The sequence below is a fragment of the Anomaloglossus baeobatrachus genome, chromosome 10, assembly GCF_048569485.1.
Source record: "Anomaloglossus baeobatrachus isolate aAnoBae1 chromosome 10, aAnoBae1.hap1, whole genome shotgun sequence".
NCBI lineage: Eukaryota > Metazoa > Chordata > Amphibia > Anura > Aromobatidae > Anomaloglossus > Anomaloglossus baeobatrachus.
This window is the reverse complement of record NC_134362.1, coordinates 24,094,169-24,114,695: the sequence shown is the minus strand read 5'-3', so window position 1 is coordinate 24,114,695 and position 20,527 is coordinate 24,094,169. Positions and strand designations below refer to the sequence as shown.

General features: G+C 43.4%; 1 protein-coding gene across 1 annotated transcript in view; it reads right to left on the bottom strand.

The window, feature by feature from the left end:
* Nucleotides 1-1,671: 1,671 nt before the first annotated feature.
* TP53I11 (tumor protein p53 inducible protein 11) overlaps nt 1,672-20,527 on the bottom strand; it is a 57,216-nt gene continuing 38,360 nt past the window's right edge. Inside the window, exons 2-7 of the mRNA XM_075325338.1 lie at nt 12,763-12,933; nt 11,705-11,763; nt 8,829-8,877; nt 6,258-6,354; nt 6,068-6,169; nt 1,672-3,371 (exon numbers count right to left, since the gene is read on the bottom strand). Of these exons, the coding sequence (XP_075181453.1) occupies nt 3,238-3,371; nt 6,068-6,169; nt 6,258-6,354; nt 8,829-8,877; nt 11,705-11,763; nt 12,763-12,891 (570 nt within the window). The 5' untranslated portion in view covers nt 12,892-12,933 and the 3' untranslated portion in view covers nt 1,672-3,237. The remainder of the gene's footprint in view (nt 3,372-6,067; nt 6,170-6,257; nt 6,355-8,828; nt 8,878-11,704; nt 11,764-12,762; nt 12,934-20,527) is intronic.

Here is a 20,527-nt window from a genome sequence, read left to right as displayed (position 1 = left end):
GATGAATGATCAGTCGTCCACTACAAGCCAAATCCTCTGCCACTACCAATCATCAATTGTCCTCATCAGTTATGGTCAAATAATGTATCATTACTTACTCAGACGAATCATCTTCCACCGGCCTCCGTCATCTTCTCCAATGGATCATCAATAGTTGATAATCTTCCATCACTAATTATCACCATCAATAAGTCATCTAGAATAGTCAATTATCCTCATCACCCTTCATTATTTGCCCTCGCCAATCTTCCGGCATCATCACGAATAGCGGAGGGAATTATTATCATAGTCAATAAGAATGTCTTATCTGCTATAATCAATAATTCTCCACCATCATCAATACCATCATGTGGAGCAATAGTTACTCTATATCCAACCCCCAAACTTCACTAATACTACGCAACCATAAGACATAGTGCCAATGATCATCCCTCAATAGATCGATGTTATCGGCTCTGGTATTGATCAGAAAATGCGCGATAAATATAGAAATTATTCCCAGAAATCAAACAAATCATTGTAGAGTCCGGTCTGTTCTCAAACCGCAGAAGAGGAGCAGTGTGAGGGTCGTCTGCGCTGCTGGAGTCCATGATACGATTTTATTATCTATGCATTTCCATCCATGTGGGTTTATCCTGATGAAGTTTGAAGACTTCGAAACACGTAGATAATAAATCCGCATTAATGCTATTTTGTATCCTGGATGAGTCTTTCAGATCTCAATTAGCGCAGATGACCAAACTGTTTCTCTTCTGGTATTTACATTTTTTTTTAACCCATGGATCTAGACTCACACTGTTTTTTTCAGAAGGCTCCTTACCATCAGAGGCAAGATTACAATAGACGATGGCACAGCTCACCTCCTGCTCTCATCCCGTCACAATCTTTGCACATGCTCATTAGATGCTTTAATACAAAAGATAAATAATAAAAAAAAAAAAATGTCACTTGTGTATTAGCAGCATTAAATCACCCTAGTGGCCGGGATGAAAATTGCAGAATTTTAGATATAATTATAATATTATATATATATATATATATATATATATATATATATATATATATATAATTATAATAATATATATATATATATATATATATATATATATATATAATTATAATAATATATATATATATATATATATATATATATATATATATATATATATATAATTATAATAATATATATATTATATATATATATAATTATAATATTATATATATATATATTATAATATTATATATATATATATATATATATATATATATATATAATTATAATATTATATATATATATATATATATATATATATATATAATTATAATATTATATATATATATATATATATATATATATATAATTATAATATTATATATATATATATATATATATATATATATATATATATATATATATATATATATATATATATATATTATAATATTTCATAAAATATTAAAAACCCAAAACTCTGATTTAAACAGTAGGTCATTCTCTGATGGCATTGTAAAGTGCAGCGGAATATATAATAACAATAATAATTAATAATAAAATAATAAATTATTAATAATATTGCAATGTGCAGCATCGCCATCTGGTGGCGAAATACAGTAAGTGCACTTACAAAGAAAATAAAATAAAAAAATTATGAGTTACACGCCAGCCACCCATGTTGCTGAATGCATATTTTATTATGGAAGATACTGAGGTATTAAGTTTTAAAACACAAAAAAAATAATATAATACAACAGTCTTCACAAAATCACAACACAGTGTTGGAGGAGGGGAGATAAAGTGCACCCACAGGCTACATAATGGGGAGGAGACCTGTCCCTTGGTGAGGCTTACATACAAAACGCCTGCCTCTGTCGCCTGCAGGGGACGGGTGGAATTAAAAGCAAAGTCTCATTTTTGGCTGCGGTCGCGCTAGTGACGGGCAGTGTTCAGGGGAGGGAGTCACTAGCCGCTGGAAGAAGTAGTCAATGCAATGGTAACGAGGCTCGCAATAGTTTAGGGTGAGACAATGCAGAACTCGGGGGGCGGAATGTTGGGATTAATGAACAAAGGCAACATTTAACCCTTTGCTTATCTCAGATATGGAAAAAAGAAAAAAAATATATTCCTACTCCCCCCATGATAAATCATATTCACAGCACTAGTCTCTTCTGAGAATTTTGTGATCTGGACATTTTCCAAAGCAGATTTCCTGCTCATGGCAGATCCGTGAATAACATCCCGTCAAACATCCGTGCGGGGAAATATCCTCCTTAGATTGCAGGAAGTCGTCCTAAATCTCTGCATCCCGGGACGGCTGCACCTACAGATCGTGGTGTCGCATCCTGGGGAAAACGTCTCCAGTTCACTTGTCATTTGGGAATAAATATCAACTTTACCTGCAGTACCGCATACTGCCAGCAGGTGGCGCTGTGAATCAACTGGTTGGAGATCCATCTAAATTGCACCCCACCACTATTTTTTTTTTTTTTGCAGGGTGCACAAACTTATCAGTGTATCATTGAAGGAATGTAATTTTTAACCCCTTGGTTGCTACAGGGGAATAAAAGGCACTGCTTCGGCAGCCAAAGCGTCATTTTTGGGGGGGGGGGGGGTTTCAGACGCGAAAGTGACCCTTGAATCATCCCGTTATGTCAAAGCGCAGAATATGCCGTCCAGCCGTATGCTCGTTAAATCCATTTGTGAGAAAAGATACGCAGAGCTAGGGGTGCAGAGTATGATAGATTAGCCGTTCAGGGGCTTGGAAAAGCTGGGTGACGTATCCCGGAGGATAAATGAAGATCCTGGTATGTACAATATGTACAGGAGATCTTTGTGGATTAAAGGGGGCATTAAAAAAAAAAAAATATCCACATTATTCGGGATGGTCACGACCACTCGGTAGCTGAAGACATGCGAAAACTGGCCACATGGTTACAAAAGGGTTAATATACAGACAAAAAAATGTCGAATACGGTAAAACGTAACAGGGGAGATGGCGGCTGTGCATGCCGTGTGCTTCATCCAGTCCTGACGGCACGCTGGGAGGTCGCGGACCCGCGGTGCCGACGGCGGGGGATCCAGTCTCTGAAGACCAAGGTGGCTACAGTTCTTGGTTCCAAGAGTTAAAAATTAAAACCATTACAACCCCCCCCATCCCCATTTCCATAAGATGATGGGAGTTATTGTGGTGGGAAAGGGAGGGAGGAGACACGTCCCGGTACCAAAAAGTCCAAGATCCTTCAGAGCTTCTTTGGTCTGCGGCCGACTTGGTAATAGAAGTAGACACTGACGAGAACGAACAAGAGGCAACTGAAGACGAGGACGGACGCGGCAATGGTCGCGGAGCCAATCTCAATCATGGTCACCGTGGTAACTGCATAAGAGAGGAAAAAGAGTTAATAAAATTAAATGATCAATGCATAAAATCAATAGTTCAGGTGAATATAAGAAACTCTGTTTTTATAATGTGTTTTATTGGAGAATTTGGCTTCTTTCTCCACTTATGAGCCCCTTCTCTGCCTCCTGAACTCACACTGAAAAGAAAACAAAAAAAAAAAAAAAAAAGCTAAAATCTGTCTGGAGACAATATAATGGATCTAATTATAGCTGCCGATAAAACTCATTGCAGATGGGAGGTCTATAGAGAGCGGGATCTCCTCTGTGTGTAGGAGGCGTCGCACTCACCAGCTCAGAGACAACTGTAAACTGTAGACAGAGCCTGGGGGGAAAACTGGGGAAATGCAGGATACAAGTCAAAAAATGGCCTGAAATAGTGTTATTCGTTATGTGCAAACCGGACAGATTATGTGGAGCATTCACCAGAGGTCGCCGCTAAACTTTAGGCACCCGGGGAGGAAGAGTTTGTCACTTATATGCTAGATACGCGGGGGGATGAGCGGGGATATTTTTTAGCTTTCTGGTGAGCTGCCGGCTCCATGATCAGCTCCGCACACCGTGTGTGGGTGAAGAATACCAAATATTATCAATAGATCGTCCTTTATATCTACGCTCTCCATGGAAACGCACTCGTCATTGTCATCTCCTCTGCTGTATCGGCACTCACATAGTATCAGCAATGCACGGGACATAGCGCGGACTCTTCCTAAATTAACTCGGCAGATTGTGCTGGTGTGGGATTATTCAACGCCTAATTTTCTGTCAGTCTGGTCACCAGAAGATTTTACAATAAAGACCCAAGACAGCTTCATCTGCCATACAGTACACTGCCCTTCAATGTTGCACAGACTGGGTTAGGCACTTCCCACTAAAGAGCTGAAATCTTGAGATTCCATCTGCGTCCTACAGAGGTCTGTGTTCCCTTCTCGGCCTTTTCCCCTCCCCTTTTGTATCTTCCCTCACCTCTTCCCTTTTCCCTTTCCTCCCCTTTTCCCTTTCCTCTTCCCTTTTCCTCTTCCCTCTTCCCCTTCCCTCGTCTCCTCCCTTTTCCCCTCTCCCTTTTCTCATTTTCTCCCTTTTCCCCCCTCTCCCTTCCCTTCCCCTTCCCTTCCCTCCCTTTTCCCCCCTTTTCCCCCCTCTCCCTTCCCTCCCTTTTCCCCCCCTTTTCCCCCTCTCCCTTCCCTTCCCTCCCTCTCCCTTCCCTCCTTTTCCCCCTCTCCCTTCCCTTCTCTCCCTTTCCCCCTCTCCCTTTCCCCCTCTCCCTTCCCTTCTCTCCCTTCCCTTCTCTCCCTTTCCCCCTCTCCCTTTCCCCCCTCTCCCTTTCCCCCCTCTCCCTTCCCTTCCCTCCCTCTTCCCTCCTTTTCCCCCTCTCCCTTCCCTCCTCTCCCTTTTCCCTCCTCTCCCTTTTCCCTCCTCTCCCTTTTCCCTCCTCTCCCTTTTCCCTTCTCTCCCTTTTCCCTTCTCTCCCTTTTCCCTTCTCTCCCTTTTCCCCTCCCTCCCTTTTCTCTTTTCCCCCCTCTCTTCTTTTTTTCTTCTTTTCTCTTTCCGTCTCTTTTCCCTTCCCCATTACTCCTCGGCTGCACATGTCCCAGGATGAGTGTTGGGACATGGTCGGCTCTGAAAATATATACAATTTTGCAATACACTGCAACAAATGTTTCTGCTGCGTGTCTCCCCCTAGTGGTTGTGATGGAGCGGGTTCACGCTTTTGCTCCCATAAAATATATCACATTTATGGCGTCCTCAAATTAATTCTTTGTAATCTCACTTTTGTCCATTCCAGAAAAACCCTGACAACAACTGATGGTAAAAGTGGACATTATGGATGGAAGACCCTGCTGACAGCGGTAACGTTTCTTCACCTACGTATTGTAGATTGTAAGCTCTCACGAGCAGGGTTGTATTTTTTTGTATTTTGTATACACTGTATTTTGTATACACTATTTTTTTTCCCCTCTAAATATTGTATTTCTATAACTGTTACTTGTTTGTATATGATCCTCCTGAATTGTAAAGCGCTACGGAATATGTTGGCGCTATAGAAATAAAGATTATTATTATTATTATTATTACCTACGTAGCTTATTAGGCACCGGTGAAGGAGGCCTTGGGCTGTGTTCACACGTCGCGGGTATTTTTTGTTGCTTTTCTTTAATGCAAATTAAAAGCTGCTTTTTACAGCTCCAGTCAAAGCTGTGGGATTCCAGAAATCTGCTGCTTTTTTTTTTTTTCTTTTAAACTGCTGCTTGATAATCCTTTCATTGTCATCACAATAGAAAACAATGAAAAAAAATAAAAAATATATTGCAAAAATGCAACATGAATTTCGGCGGCTCTTTGGCGAAAAAAACTTTATTAAACATTTGCTGTAGATAAAAGGACATCAAAATCTGCACCAAAAACACTGCAAAAATTAAAAAAAAAAAATGCAGTAAAACCAGTTTTTTTTTTTGTAAGCAGATTCTCTATTGCTAATAGAGCAGGTTTTGCTGCAGAAAAGTGTGAACATAGCCTTAGGCAGAAGCCCCTCTATGGCTCAATTCTAAAAGGGTTGTAGGAGAGTCTAAACTAAATAGAGTTGGGGTTTTCCCCTGGGAAACATCGCCCCCTTTTTGCACAGGCCGTGTCTGGTACTGCAGCTGGTAGTAAATCGATGATATCCATTCTACTCACCGATTAGCTGTATACTGAAGTAGCAGGCTTCGGTCAGCAGCGTCCATCGGATGATGACCTTCTCTGCCGTGTACATTGAATTCCATATAATTAATGAGATACCTGCCAAAAAAAAAACCACACACATAGGGGGCAGTCAGCGCCGACCAGTGGATTATTAGCACCAGTATAATCTCCAGCCAATACTCACTGAACAGCGCTCCGCCGTACAGCCGCGTGGAGGTCTTACTGCTCACCGTGCCTTTATCAAAGACGACTTCATACAGCTGATCTGGGAAGGTGAGCGCCTGCAGGACGGAGAGAAGAACGTACGGTGACTATAGCACAAATCACTGGGGGTGCTGCTGCTGCTCCTCAGAGGAGGAATTCTAGGGAAAAAGGAATGCAAATGAGCTCTCCTCCAGAAGGAAGAGCCGGCTCTACTGCCACCTAGTGGAAGCATATGTCAATGTCTGGCAGGGTAAAGCTTTTTACAGGGAAGCTTCATCCACCAGGAGGCGCTAGAGAGGCATCTTAATCTTGGAGGAGAGCTCATTTGAATAATCTGGACAATCAAGTCTTTTAATCCAATCCTAAATGTTTCTTGATTATTGAGTCTTCCGGATTAGCAGACTGGAATCCAAATATTCCATCCAGTCTGCAAAAATCAACCCAATCCTTCTCTGAAATCCTCTGTGCTGCAGTCTCTGGATGCGTGACTCTCATAGGTTTCCCTGAATCCTGTCCATGTTGTAGGCAGCCAGCATGTACTGACACAAAGCACAGGAACATCAGCTGTAAATAATTCATAGGGAAGATAATGTGCCCAGGACGAGGAGTGTGAATAATGCATGCGCCTCCGACTGCACTATATTCAGGGTAATTAGGCCACAGGGGGCGCCACTTCATGAACGCAGCTGCACACATTAACTACCCAAAATTCGCTGGATCATCACTGATCTGTGTCAATGAAGACACTGGAGGCCCCGTCAGTCTGACAACCATTAATAAGCAGCGTGATTGTGCACACACAGGGTTGTCGGCTAGTGTTCCCAATCACAATGTCCCATATAAACCGGTTTGTTTCCTCCCCTGATCAGTCATCACTGCTGCCATCATTCAATTTGTGACCTCGGACTTAAGATCTCTGCTTGCTGTCCGGAATATGAAGCCTAGAAATCTCGGCAGACTTCAGATGATACTTTGTTACAATTGTATCCAGTTTAAACAGTCCAGATTCCAGATTGATGCATTTCACCTGTGCTCATACATAGTAGCAAACGAGCAATTGGGCTGCGTATCTAGTAAGCGGATTATGCAGAATGGACACTTGTGAGATGCACTGAGTCTGTACAGCGGGTTAGGATCTCTGCTTGCTGTTAAGGAGGATCACAAAGCTGCATAACCTCTCATCGTGCAGTGTGAACCTCGGCTGCCCCCACAAAGATGGCGGACGGGCAGCTCACAGTGGAATTTCTCCATAAACACCAACTGTCTTGGGGCATCGGACATGTGCAACTTCCTTATGACAGGTAATTTTAGGAGGACTCCCCCCTCCCCTCCCCCCAGCTTTGAGGTCGGACGTCCCCGGCACACATACAGGAAAGACAGTAGTTTGATGTCCGGATCACTGAGAGCTACGTGAATTATTCAGAACCATGAATGGCCCGGGGCTGACTCCGAACATCAGAGCATTACATGGCAGCTATCTAGCACTCACAGAAGGGGTAACCCAGCTCTCCAGTGATCCTGAATGGAGGAATATGGAAAAGCTGGGTGATCTCCACACACGGCAGATGCCAGATCTTCCTGCTCAATGGAAGACGGACGTGTACAAGACGCCAGCGTGAGAGCAAAGCCTGCGTCATCCATAGACGGAGGTGCAATGTGAATGCCCCCTCCCCCACACGGCGCCATCACGTTTACAAAGAGCTTTTTACTATAACAGGTCCCTGTAATACAGAGTGGAAAGGAACGCGGAGATCTCATCACAAGCTCCTTATAGAAAAGAACAAAAAAAATAAAAAAAAGCCAAGAAAGAAAAAAAAAAAAACATCCTTTATGGAGATAAAACTGAAGAATCTGACAATGAGCGGCTCAGAAAGAAAATGCATCAAAGGAGCATTAACCAGCGGGAGCAGCGGCAAAAGACGAGCGCAAAGTCTGCAGAAGAGAGAGAAGATATCATCCCAGAGGAGGATGACGGAAATACAAAAAAAAAAAAAAAAAAAAAAAAAAAAAAAAAAAAAAAAAAGGCATTTATTCATCCCATCCATGACACATTACGACCTCCGGGTAATACACACCTGATATTTGCCCTCTTCACTGCCGGCAGCTTCTGAGCTCAGCTACATTTGTGCAGATTGACTTCCTGCAGAACTTGTGTTAATACACAGCAACCTGAAGAAGCAGAGCTGCGGTGTAAAGCATAGTGGGGGGAATTAAGACATCAAAGCCGCTCATTAGGTAAGTTTAACACATGCATCCAAGCTTACATGGCTTCTTTTTCAGTCTCCCATGCTTTACACTGCAGCTTGGTTGCTGCTTATTAGTCCAAATTCTGCAGGAAGTGTGTGCATTATATAAAGAGTTCTCATTTGTTTTAACCTTAGAAACAGCGCCACTCCTCTGCTAAGGTTGTGACTGGTATTGCAGCCAGACAACTTTATTTTTCGGGACAAAGCGCTGCATTAGTAGTTAGATGTGTAGTACTGGTAAAAGGCTGTAATGTCAGCCACATGAGATATTTCTTAGGCGATGGCCAAACAGAATCGAAACTTACCATTACTGCAATTCCTGTGAACATCACAGCAGAGAGGAACTGCCAGACTCTGGAATAGAAAAAGAATCCAAATCACATTGTATCACATCAAAGTCATTACTCCATTCACATTCATTTCCTAACATTCAAAGCTGTAACACATGCAATACCACTTGTGGCCACCAGGTGGCAGTGTGAAGATTACAATAAAATACACTGTGACCCTACAATGTTGAGCACTGGCAGTTGTGGTTGCATCTAACTATAAAACAGAAGGTAACTAATAACTATTCCATCATTTCTGCAAATGACTACTAGATAAAATCAGATTCTCCCATAATGGGACATAACATTATAATTTATAGTGGAGCGCCCCTCCCCCGCCTTACATAATAGATCACAGTCAAAATGACTCATATTAGTAATGGCAGAGATTATTATTAATCTGTCTGATTGCAAAATAAATGCCCTCCTTACAGAACTTTGAAAACGTCTTCCAAAATTGCAGAGTCGTCTCCTTGCTCCTCTCACTATAGGGGTTGTCCCTATATTGAACCTTCAATCATCTGATCACTTGTTCCGCAGAAATCACAGTCTCCTATGAACGCCGGCCACAGACTGTTTTTCACAGGAGTACCATGATGAGACACTGGGGTCTTCAGCTGACCCCTGGCTGTCATAACACATTGGGGTCCTGTGATCGTGTAGTGGTTGTGCAGATGAGGTGTCAGAACAGCGCACTCCCCTAACAGCACACGTTAATATGCTGCTTTTAGAGATTGACAGCAGCATCCGACAGGTAAACAGCTGCTCCACTCGTGGCTGTTAGAGGCAGATGAAGGCGGAATGATTCAGCCATCATCTGCAGGTAAAGATGCCGGCTCAGCATGTGAGCCTGCATCAATGGCAGGAAGACCACTGATGACGGACAAATCTTGTCATTAGTCATAAAGGGGTTCACTTTTTAAATAGTCTTCATCTAATATATAAAGCTGTATGTATGTATGTATGTATGTATGTATGTATGTATGTATGTATGTATGTATGTATGTATGTACGTACACTAAAGGAATCCGCACCGTCGCATTTACAATCACGAAATTTTGCACAGACGCCCCATGTGACTCAGGGAACGTCATAGACTATGTTTGGACGGAAAAATGTAACCCCGCGCTTTACAGTTACTCTCCAAAAATCCTGCCTCCATTAAAGTGAATGGAGCTGCGAGCTATTAGGTTATTAATAGCAGCTGTGATTGGTTGCTATAGGAACAACACATTGTTAGTGTAAGAAGCTTATGTGTGAGGTACTAAAGATGTTGGCGGGGATAGAGACAGAGGCGGGGATAGAGACAGAGGCGGGGATAGAGACAGAGGCGGGGATAGAGACAGAGGCGGGGATAGAGACAGAGGCGGGGATAGAGACAGAGGCGGGGATAGAGACAGAGGCGGGGATAGAGACAGAGGCGGGGATAGAGACAGAGGCGGGGATAGAGACAGAGGCGGGGATAGAGACAGAGGCGGGGATAGAGACAGAGGCGGGGATAGAGACTGACAGACAAACAAAAAGACAGACAGAAAGACAGAGACAGACAGAGACAAACACACAGACAGACACAGAGATAGACACACAGACCAACAGAGACTGGGAGAGAGATAGTTACTATCCTGGGCAACGGCGGGTACTACAGCTAGTTATACATACTCAATTTTGCTGCTGCAGAACATCCAAGTCATTTATCTAGCAGAGAGAACTGCAAAACTGTTAACATCATGAGCTCTCGGGGATTTGTGAGTCTCTTTGCTGCCCCTCTCCCTCCCTCCAGTATCAAAGATAGCAAAAGGGAGGGGGATTGTAGACAGATCTGCAGTGGAGAGGGGAGAGAGTATTTCAGGGAGGGCAGAGAAAATGGACTACAGAAAAGGAGGAAAGGAAATAAGTGTAGTATAGAAGCGGATATAGGAAAGTGAGGACAGCTGCACCCTGGATACATACAGAGCTCACACCCAGCCTGTATTACTGAGAGAGATGCTCCAAGAGAAAATCAGACGCTTGGATCAGGCAGAAAACAGAATGGTGTGTGTGTGTGTGTGTGTGTGTGTGTGTGTGTGTGTGTGTGTGTGTATGTGTAAATTATTATAATATAATATAATATATATTAAATATAATATAATATATATTAAATATAATATATATTAAATATAATATAATATATATTAAATATAATATTATATATATTATATATATATATATATATATATATATATATATATATATATATATATATATATATATATATATATATATATATATATATATATATATATATATATATATATATATATATATATATATATATACACACATACATACATACATACACATACATATACACACACATACATACATATATATATACATACATACACACACATACATACACACTCTAATTTAAATATATATAAATTTTCACGTTTAGTGTTTCATTTATTATCAGAAGTGGAAAGATGATACAAAAGATCATATTATTCTGGGGGAACTTGTGCAGGCGACATAATATGGTCCGTCCATTGATTTCAATGGGAACTGTGTAATACTTACTTTTACCTGTAGTGGCGCTGTAGGGAAATTGAACCGTGGCTACCAGGTTCCATCACAGATGAGAACTGATTTACTGGAGAATATTTTATGTTAATGAGAAAAATCCACAAAAGTATTGGCACCATGCATATTAATAAAATTCGCAGCGCCAATTTCCACCTGCGGATGAGTTTTTTAAATGTCACTTTACTGCTGTTGTAATCCGCTTTGGATTCTACTTTCTGCCAGGTGTGAATTTGGCACTAAAGCCCCCACAAGTGCCTGTTAGTCATGGAGAGATCGGACCGGGCTCTTACCTTAGACCCAGAGGTTCCCGGACAGCAAATTTGATTTCATTCCCTAGAACTTGACTGATCTGCCGACGAAAGACAAAGGGTTAAATTTCCATCTTAATAAACCCTACAAGAGGGGCAATAAGGTCGGTTATTAGAGGCACAATCATCATTAGCCGATTTTCAGCCTCTCAAGCGTCACAAATGATTGTAATCACCGCTCTGAAGCCCGGGCCGCCGCCGCCGAATGCAGGAGCCGACGCTTCATCGTAATGCAAAGGAGGTTTATTTCAGAGACTGCACAAAATAAATACTTAATGCCGTAATTACAAGCCTGCCAGGGCACTTATCAGCATGCCGGGGGAAAGAAGTGGGGAGACGGCGCCTGGACGCCTTAAGGGGTTAAGTAAAATGCCAGTGATGGGATTGATTCCGACAGCGTCTGATGAAATCCGGAGGAAGAAGGCGGCGCGGAGATGAGCGAGGGGAAGAACAGGAGAACGGCGGCATCGGAGCAGAAAATCCGGCCTGTATAGGCTGTGAAGAGAGGATCGAGGTGATGGGGGGCAACGCCAAGACAAAAGACGAGGGGTGGGGGAACAAGGACTGACGCCAAGACTGTGCCAACTGCCTCCCACAACTGGAGGAATTCATAAAGGAACCATAAAATACACTTGGCACTAAAAGGGGAAGAACATTCTGATTTATGAGATCGGCTACACATGCAGGAGTCACCCCAAATTCATGAGCTGTACTGTGATTGGCTATTGCTCCATGGCCAACCACAGGCGGAGCAGTCTGCTTCTCTAATGGCAGGGAATGTTACAAATTGACATTTATGCTGAGAACAGAGGTCTTTTCCAATCTTTATCAATAGGGAATGATTCACAGAGTACGTCTGCAAAACATCCTAAAGACACGCCCCAGAGGATCTGTAAGCCACGCCCCAGAGGATCCTCCAAGCCACATTACCTTGCTAAAGAACATTAAAATTAGCAAAAAAATTTCTGCCGAATGTTTAACATAGAGATCAGCAATTTTCCCCACCCAGTCAGAACCATATTTATTACATGAGCCCTCACCTTCGATCTGTGCACCTCGCCGTCATCATCCTCTCCTCCCACGCCGAGAATCTTCCGCGTCTTCAGCCGGCTCACCAGGTCGGTCTGGCTGTGCTTTTTCATTAACGGTGGAGGCGGTTTGGTCGCCATTGTGACGGCGCCGTCTGTCGCTCTTCAACCAGCAGCAAAATCCTGCGGATGCACAAGGTGACAAGAGAAGAAATAAAGACGATTCCATTATATAGACGTTTCCATTAGACCAGAATCGGATGCTAAAGACATCCTGCTAATCTGGCATGCAGCACCAAAGAATGTAATGGTGGCCACATGCTGGTGGTGCACAGAGTCACTCGGCGGCCGACGGCCACGTGCCTGCACCGACAGCCACGTGCCTGCACCGACAGCCACGTGCCTGCACCGACAGCCACGTGCCTGCACCGACAGCCACGTGCCTGCACCGACAGCCACGTGCCTGCACCGACAGCCACGTGCCTGCACCGACAGCCACGTGTTGGTACCACACTGACGGCTCCGGATGTCAATGACTTCCCAGCTCGAGTATCGATGGTCTACCAGGACCTGAGCAGTAAGATAGTCTGTTACAGCCGCACACACCGGTTTTTCCAACCAGGACGGCAGATCTGACAGCAGAGCGTCTCACCGCTGGGATCAGCATTCAGTCTCCAGTGCCAGCGGTGTCGGATGAGATGATCTGCACATGCACAAATCTCACCATTAATGCCGAGCAGTTTTCCTCGGCATCTTTCATGTTCAGCAAAGCCATAGATCTTATACTTCACGCAGCTGAGGGATTGTTTGCTACAATTGTATCCAGTGTGGATAAATCATACGTGACCAACCTGAAATCCAGACTGATACATTGTAACAAACTGGTAGAGGAGATTATATTTGTTTTATAAACTTTTGTAACAAACCCAAAGTTTTGTAAAGTTTTTCCTGAGCTCCCTATGTGTAGCGGGGGAGGGGGGGGGTCCGTGATCAGCAGGGTCCTCTCCTATAATACATTAGGGGAACCTGTGCCTCCATCCACCCCCTCAGTATCCCGGCTCTCGGCTTCACGGGAAAGGAAAACCTTTGTAGAGAAGTTTGACATGAATTCGATCCCTGAACTTCAGCAAAGAGTCAGGACTGAAGATGCCAAAATCTAAGAATCCAAATATTACGCTTTTTCATCACTAGCCGGGATACGGAAAATAACAGAATGGTCTCTGTGCCAGAGGCGCGCCTGCACCTGTGCTGGGGAAATACTGGGAACACTGGGATTCTTACCGTACCCAGTCTGAGCCACCACTGGGAAAGGAGTGCACGTAGTACATATGCAAGATGTATAGAATGCAGCACTATATAAGTGTGCACAATTACCATTCAGGAGTCTGGGAAAGCTGTGTGAAAGCCGCAGGTACAAAGTTGGTCATAGGTGGTCACCCAGCTCTCCCAAAAGTCAAACTATGCCCAGCCATACAGAAGAGTGGACTGGTTACTATGTAAAAAGGTAGAATTACCATTCAGGGGCGTCTGAGAAAGCTGTGTGATAACCGCAGGTGCGAGGTTGGTTATATAGGTGGTCACCCAGCTAACTAGGTGGGATTGCCATTCAGGAGTCTGGGAAAGCTGGGTTAAAACCCTTGCCGAGCCTGTAAAAGCAGCCCATATTGCAGCCAAGTTGCCCTTACTCCTGTATGAACAATGTTCCTATACATTGCATTACTAAAGTATAGGATTTATCACAGAGAAAAAAAATGCCGTTCAGGAGACTGGGAAAGTTGTGTGATAACCGCAGGTACAAAGTTGGTCATATAGGTGGTCACCCAGTTCTTCCGAAAGTTAATTATACCCAACCATACAGAAGAGTGGATTAGTTACTATGTAAAATAGGTGGAATTACCATGTAGGGTGCTTGGAAAGCTGGGTTAAAGCCCTTGCTGAGCCTATAAGAGAAGCCCACATTGCAGCCAAGTAGCCCTTACTCCTGTATGAACAATGTCCCTTCATATGCTGCATTATGAAAATATATAGGATTTATCACAGAAAAAAAAAAAAAAAAATGACATTCAGGAGACTGGGAAAGTTGTGTGATAACCAGTAGAGCCAAATCAGACAGCTTTACAAGGGCTATCACCCAGCTCTCCCAAACCCTAGAACATCATATCTGGCCAACTGTACAAAAGAATAATAGGTAGGTTACTGTATAACTAGGTGGAGAGACCTATCAGGGGACTGAGAAAGCTGGGTGATAGATGCTGTAGGAGCCTTTTAGTGGTCATTTTGGTTATCACCTGGCTTCCATATACTAAAAAAAAAAAAACCCCAACATCTACCTAGAGAGAGAGAGAGAAATGATACAATGATACAAAGAGGGATAATTAAGACAGGATTGCCATTCAGGAGTCTGGGAAAGCTGGGTGACATGCACTATCTTAGCCCACAGTCTGTATCCTACATACAGCTCTACCCAGGAGCGCAGGAAGCGAAACTTATTAACAATTGAAGAACTGAACTTACACGTCATAGTCTTCGGTATTCCTGGGACTTTTAGTGCTTCTGCAGCAGTTAAAGGGGACACGACTGATTTTACAGCGTGGGCAAATTAGGTTGAAATTTTGAATAGCAGCTCTCGGTGTGACTAGAGGACACGTTCCAAATTTTACACTATAGCCAGGTGGAACTGGACTTGCATGCCACGGTCTTCTGTATTTCTGTGACTTGTAGTGCCACGGCAGCACAGTTCAGAGTGAAGTTTGGAAGCAGCTCTGGCTGTGACTGGAGTAAAAGTTCCAGATTTTACAGAAACTAAACTTCTAATGAGCACAAACCATTGTGTAAACTCCGCAGTGAAACCATTCAGTAAATCCGTGCCACACGTCTCCTAATGACACAATGTAATGGGCGCGTGTGCGGCGAGTGTCCGCGGAGGGCGCTGAAAGCCTAATCCGCCTCCCTGCCATGCTCAGGATTTTATGCCCTTGGAATAAAGCGTATAATTAGGCTGCGTGCCACGGCTCGCTCGCCCCCGCACAGCCAGGAGGGCCGGCGGTTGGCATGGTCCTGCACAACTGCGCTGGCACCGGACCCTGGTGGAAGGGACGGCCGCTGGCATCAATGCTCGCTTTGTAAGAGCCAACAAAGACTTAGGAACGCCGCGCGCCCACAGGACACGAGAGGATGAAAAATGGGAACATTGATTACAAGGGAAACAGTCAGGTTCCAAGATCTCCGCTTGCTGTCAGTGAAAGTTTACATGCAGGAGATGATCCCTACTGCTGCTCACAGGGTTTGTTTTAATGTATGAGCCGCTGATTCTAGACTGATACAATGTGACAATCCGCACCGGGTATGCTCATGATGACAACCTCATCTATTAGAGGGGGTTTCCACTTTCAGCAAAAAGGTCCCCAATCGCTGGCAGACATGTAACCCCCCCCCCCCACACACACACACACACACACACACACACACACACAAAATCGATATTGGCCATCACCGCTGCAACCAATTACGGAGCTCATTGGCTCAGTTTATGTAAATGCCATGAGACACCAAGTTCAGCGATTGACTGCAGCAAGTGTCACATTGGATATTGGGTATCCCCACTGCAGCCAATCACTCAATCACTAAGCTCAGTGGTTCTGTTTATATAAATGCCGTGAGCCACCAAGTTCAGTGATGGGAATCACTGCTGCAGCCAATCACAGAACTTGGCGTCTCATGGCATTTACATAAACAGTGCCACTGAGCTCAATGATTGGCTGCAGCTGTGACATCACATCGATATTGGGTATCACTGCTGCAGCCAATCAATATTGGGTATCCCCGCCGCAGCCAATCATTGAGCTCAGTGGCACTGTTTATGTAAATGCCATGGGACGCCAAGTTCTGATTGGCTGCAGCAGTGATTCCCATCACTGAACTTTGTGTCTCATGGCACTTCTATAAACAGAGCCACTGAGCTCAGTGATTGGCTGCAGCTGTGACATCACATCGATATTGGGTATCACTGCTGCAGCCAATAGCTGAACTTGGTGGCTCACGTTATTTACATAAACAAAACCACTGAGCTTAGTGATTGGCTGCAGCAGGGTACCGTATATCGATGGGACGTCACAGCTGCAGCCAATCAACATTGGGTATTCCCGCTGTAGCCAATCACCAAGCTCAGTGGCTGTTTATGTAAATGCCACGAGACACCAAGTTCAGTGCTTGGCTGCATCAATGATACCCCATATGGATGTAACATCACCGCTGCAGCCAATCACTGAGCTTCACAGAACACGGCATTTACAAAAACAGAGCCACCAAGTTCAGTGAATCGCTGCAGTGGTGACGCCACATTGATATTGGGTATCAAGGCTGCAGCTAATTACTGACTAATCAGTGGCTCTGTTTATGCAAATTCGGTAAGCCACCAAGCTCAGTGATTGCCTGCAGCGGTGATATACACTGAAGTCGTGAGGTCATTGCTGCAGCTGAAAATCAGAGGCCAGAGCAGCCGAGGAGGGAGATCATCATCATTATCTGTCTTTGTTATTTTTCATGTCTGCAAGTGTTTATGGTTCATTTTGATGAAAGTGGAAAATCCCTTTAAGGCATATAGACTTCATTAAAGGGGTTCCAATACTTGCAATAACATCTATTCAGTTTAATACTCTGTTCTATTCACCCTGGACTCCAGACTCATACATTGTACTGGCATGGATATCATTAAAGAAAAGGAGGGGGCACTGTATATCAAAGAGGTTCTGCAGCAGCTAGGCTGTATATTATACAACAATGTTACAGCTGCTGCTGAGCCACTTTCTAAAAAAAACCAAAAAAAACAAAAGAACAAAAAGTAAACCTAATGCTTCCCTTTTATCATCAAAATGAGTATTTAGTGTTTCATAGAATACATTAACCATGCTGCTGCAGAACCTCTTCAATACTCATAAGTCATAAATGATTAAAAGAACATCCCTTTAAATAATCTTGGAAGGAAAAAAATAGTTTTTAAGCAGATCTTCTGTAGAAGAAAATAAAAAGCAGTGCTGAAGAACAACCAATGATGGACTAAGGCTCTACTAAGAGGTTCTGCAGCAGCAGAAATCATATGTTTAAAGACACAGGTGAGAGTTTGTGGCCTTTGGCCTGTGACCTCTTGATCCGGCTACAAAGCTCCTGGGGGGTTTCTTATATCTGATCACAATAATCTAGTGAGAGGAATCCCAGCACTGAACATGTTAAGTTCTTTAGATTCACAAAACTTTAGTTACCGCCAGAGGCTGAATATCACCGCCGCTAAAAAAAAGCCACCACTTAATTAAGTCTTTAATTGCTTTTCTCCGTAGCCCCTCCCTCTCGGCGGGAGACAAGCCCCGCTAATTGCGGAACACGCTCCTACCTGCTCACTTTAAAGAGGCGCCTTCGCTTTGGGTTTGTGAATGCGCAAAAGAATAAACAATTGTATCTTTATATAGAGGGGAAAAAAAAAACAAAAAAAAAAACAAACAACTGTCAGTTGATAAGTTCAGGCTTTTGAGCGTCTTAACCTTTTCAGGCTTCTAAAGATAGAGCCCAAAAAAAAAAAAAAAAAACAAAAAACAAAACGCAACAAGAGCAAAAAGAGGCAACCGGATCATTCTTCTACATTTTTCCCTTCTGAAGTTCTATACAAGTTACTGGGAAGGCTAAGGCTATGTGCCCACGCTGCGGATTTACCGCGGATTTTGCCGCAGATTTACCGCGGATTTTCCGAAAATCTGCAGCAGCGGCACTTCCAAGCCATTTCAATGGCATTTTGGAAATGCTGTGTCCATGCTGCGGATTTTTCCGCGGCGGATTTGCCGCGGATTTTGATCCGGAAAAATCTGCAGCATGTCAATTATTGTTGCGGATTTTGGGTATAGAATGGGGGAAAAAAAAAAAAAAAAAAAATCCGCATCAAAATCCGCGGCAAAAATAAAAGGTGCGGATTTGCCGCGAAAGTCGCGGATTTTCATCCAGAAAAATCCGCAGGTACATTCTACCGTGGACACATAGCCTTAAGAGAAAACCGAACTTACTTTTCATCTTTTTTGAGCATTTTTACTTAAAAAACTGCCACCTTTTTCATTGTTGGACGGAGTTAAAAATAAAAATCGTGCAGATTGCACCTTTGGTTTATTGACCCCTCATACGACCTGGTGAGAGGACCACCGCCTCCAGATGTACAATATCCATAACTCCCACAGAACAGTATGGACAGTCATGATTGGCCACCTCTGCACTCGTTCACCCTAGATGAATGGGTGATTTCTCCACTGATAATAAGAGGACTCTACTGACCCATGCCCCTAATAAGAATGAGAGGACTCTGACCCCAATAAGAAGAGGGCTTTGCTGACCCCTGCTCCTAATAAGAATAAGAGGACTTTGCCCCTTGCCCCTAATAAGAATGAGATCACTCTGCCCCCAATAGGAAGAGGGCTCTGCTGACCCCTGCTCCTAATACAAATGAGATGACTTTGCACCCAATAAAAAAAGGACTCTGCAGACCCCTGCCCCTAATAAGAATGAAAGGACTCTGCCCCAATAAGAAGAGGGCTCTGCTGACCCCTGCCCCTAAAAAGACTATGATGACTCTGCTCCTAATAAGAATGAGAACTCATGTGACCCTGTCTTAACCTACACGGTGTGATGCAGAAAACAAGAAAAGTCACCTTATAGTATGAAAACTGGAATATTTACATTCCTTGACGACATAGATTTCCTTAGAAACTTAAAAAAAAAAGTTGAGTGAAATAATTTTCTTTTGCGTTGTAGTTTTTCTACCAATCAAGGCTTTTTGTGCAGTTTTTATCCCAAAATACATACAAAAATTATCACAAGTCTCCTATTCACTTTAATAGAAAAGGGTGGCAATACCACATACAACCTGAGGACAGGGGTGGCGCTGTGTCTAGAAGCAGACATCCTAATACTATAGAACCCCTGTAACTAGAACAGCGTAGACTAGAAGGGGGGGGGGGGAATCAGCAGTACGTGCAGACGCCTTTCTCCGGCTTCTCCTTTTCTTGCAGCCACAATGACCCAATTTTCTTAAAAGGATTTAGACCCCAATGTCACTTGTGAGTTTGCACAGCGCACATCTCTCCTGAATGCAGCTTTAGGTGTAACTAGAGAAGAAAATCTGCAGCTCAGGATCCTGTGACCGGATTAAGAGAAATATTTACAAAAAACGGTCAATATTTATATCTGTAAAACAAACTGGCACTTTCCTATAGAGATGCCTGCGCTCCTCGTGCCTTATCCTAGGTGTAAGCGGATCTATCAAAACAAACATGAAACAGGAGGCTCAGGATGAACGGCCACCAAGGTATGAAGACCTCCCATAATAAAAAACTTCAATTACAAAAAATATATAAATAAATAAATAAAATAATGGTCCGAGTGACGAGAGGGAGCAGGGAAAATGTCCAGCACTGACACTGATGGATGGGGACGATGGAATCTGATGGTTTCTGAAGTCTTCATTTTCTGCAGCCGTCGTCACGTAATGGAAAAGTTGCGAGACGATGGAGACTGAAGATTCATTTTCCCTCCAAAGCAAATCAGGTGAAGCCCAGGAGCAGCGACATGATGTGATCGCACACAGCGCGCCACTCCCGGGATTTGGAAGCGATGCCAAGTGCCATCTGTCACACTGAGCGCACAGACCCAAACGCACGAACAAGAGCAAAAATATAGGAAATGATATCGAAAACAAACCAGAACACAATCCTAGCCAGGCGCAATGATGTTCACTACATAGACA